Genomic DNA, 306 nt, shown 5'->3' with positions numbered 1-306 from the left:
CCGGTCCCCAGCCCTGGTCCCCAGCCCCGCCGAACGGGACCCCGCCCTTGAGGCTGGTCTCAGTAGACCCGGGTGTGTCCTCGGCTATCTGGTGACCCCTTCCCGACCCGTGGTCTGGCTGCAGCTCACACCCCGGACAACTCCTTCATGGGCTTCGTGTCCGAGGAGCTCAACGACACGGAGAAGCAGCTCATCAAGGGCGGCAAGGCCGGCAACATGGCTGTGGTGTACGGCAAGGAGGCGAGTATCTGGAAGGTGAGCTCGGTGGCCGCCCGGGGCCCCAGGTACCAGCCCGCCCGCCCCGCC

General features: G+C 68.6%; 1 protein-coding gene across 1 annotated transcript in view; it reads left to right on the top strand.

Annotated features, from left to right (window-relative positions):
- The window catches only part of MGAT5B (mannosyl (alpha-1,6-)-glycoprotein beta-1,6-N-acetyl-glucosaminyltransferase, isozyme B), a 58,853-nt gene that overhangs the window by 44,051 nt on the left and 14,496 nt on the right, over nt 1-306 (top strand). Inside the window, 1 exon segment of the mRNA XM_006912184.2 lies at nt 125-255. Within this exon segment, the coding sequence (XP_006912246.1) occupies nt 125-255 (131 nt within the window).

This window comes from Pteropus alecto, unplaced genomic scaffold (genome assembly GCF_000325575.1).
Source record: "Pteropus alecto unplaced genomic scaffold, ASM32557v1 scaffold134, whole genome shotgun sequence".
In the NCBI taxonomy this organism is placed as follows: Eukaryota; Metazoa; Chordata; class Mammalia; order Chiroptera; family Pteropodidae; genus Pteropus; species Pteropus alecto.
The sequence above is the reverse complement of the archived record's forward strand: the minus strand, read 5'-3'. Positions and strand labels throughout refer to the sequence as shown.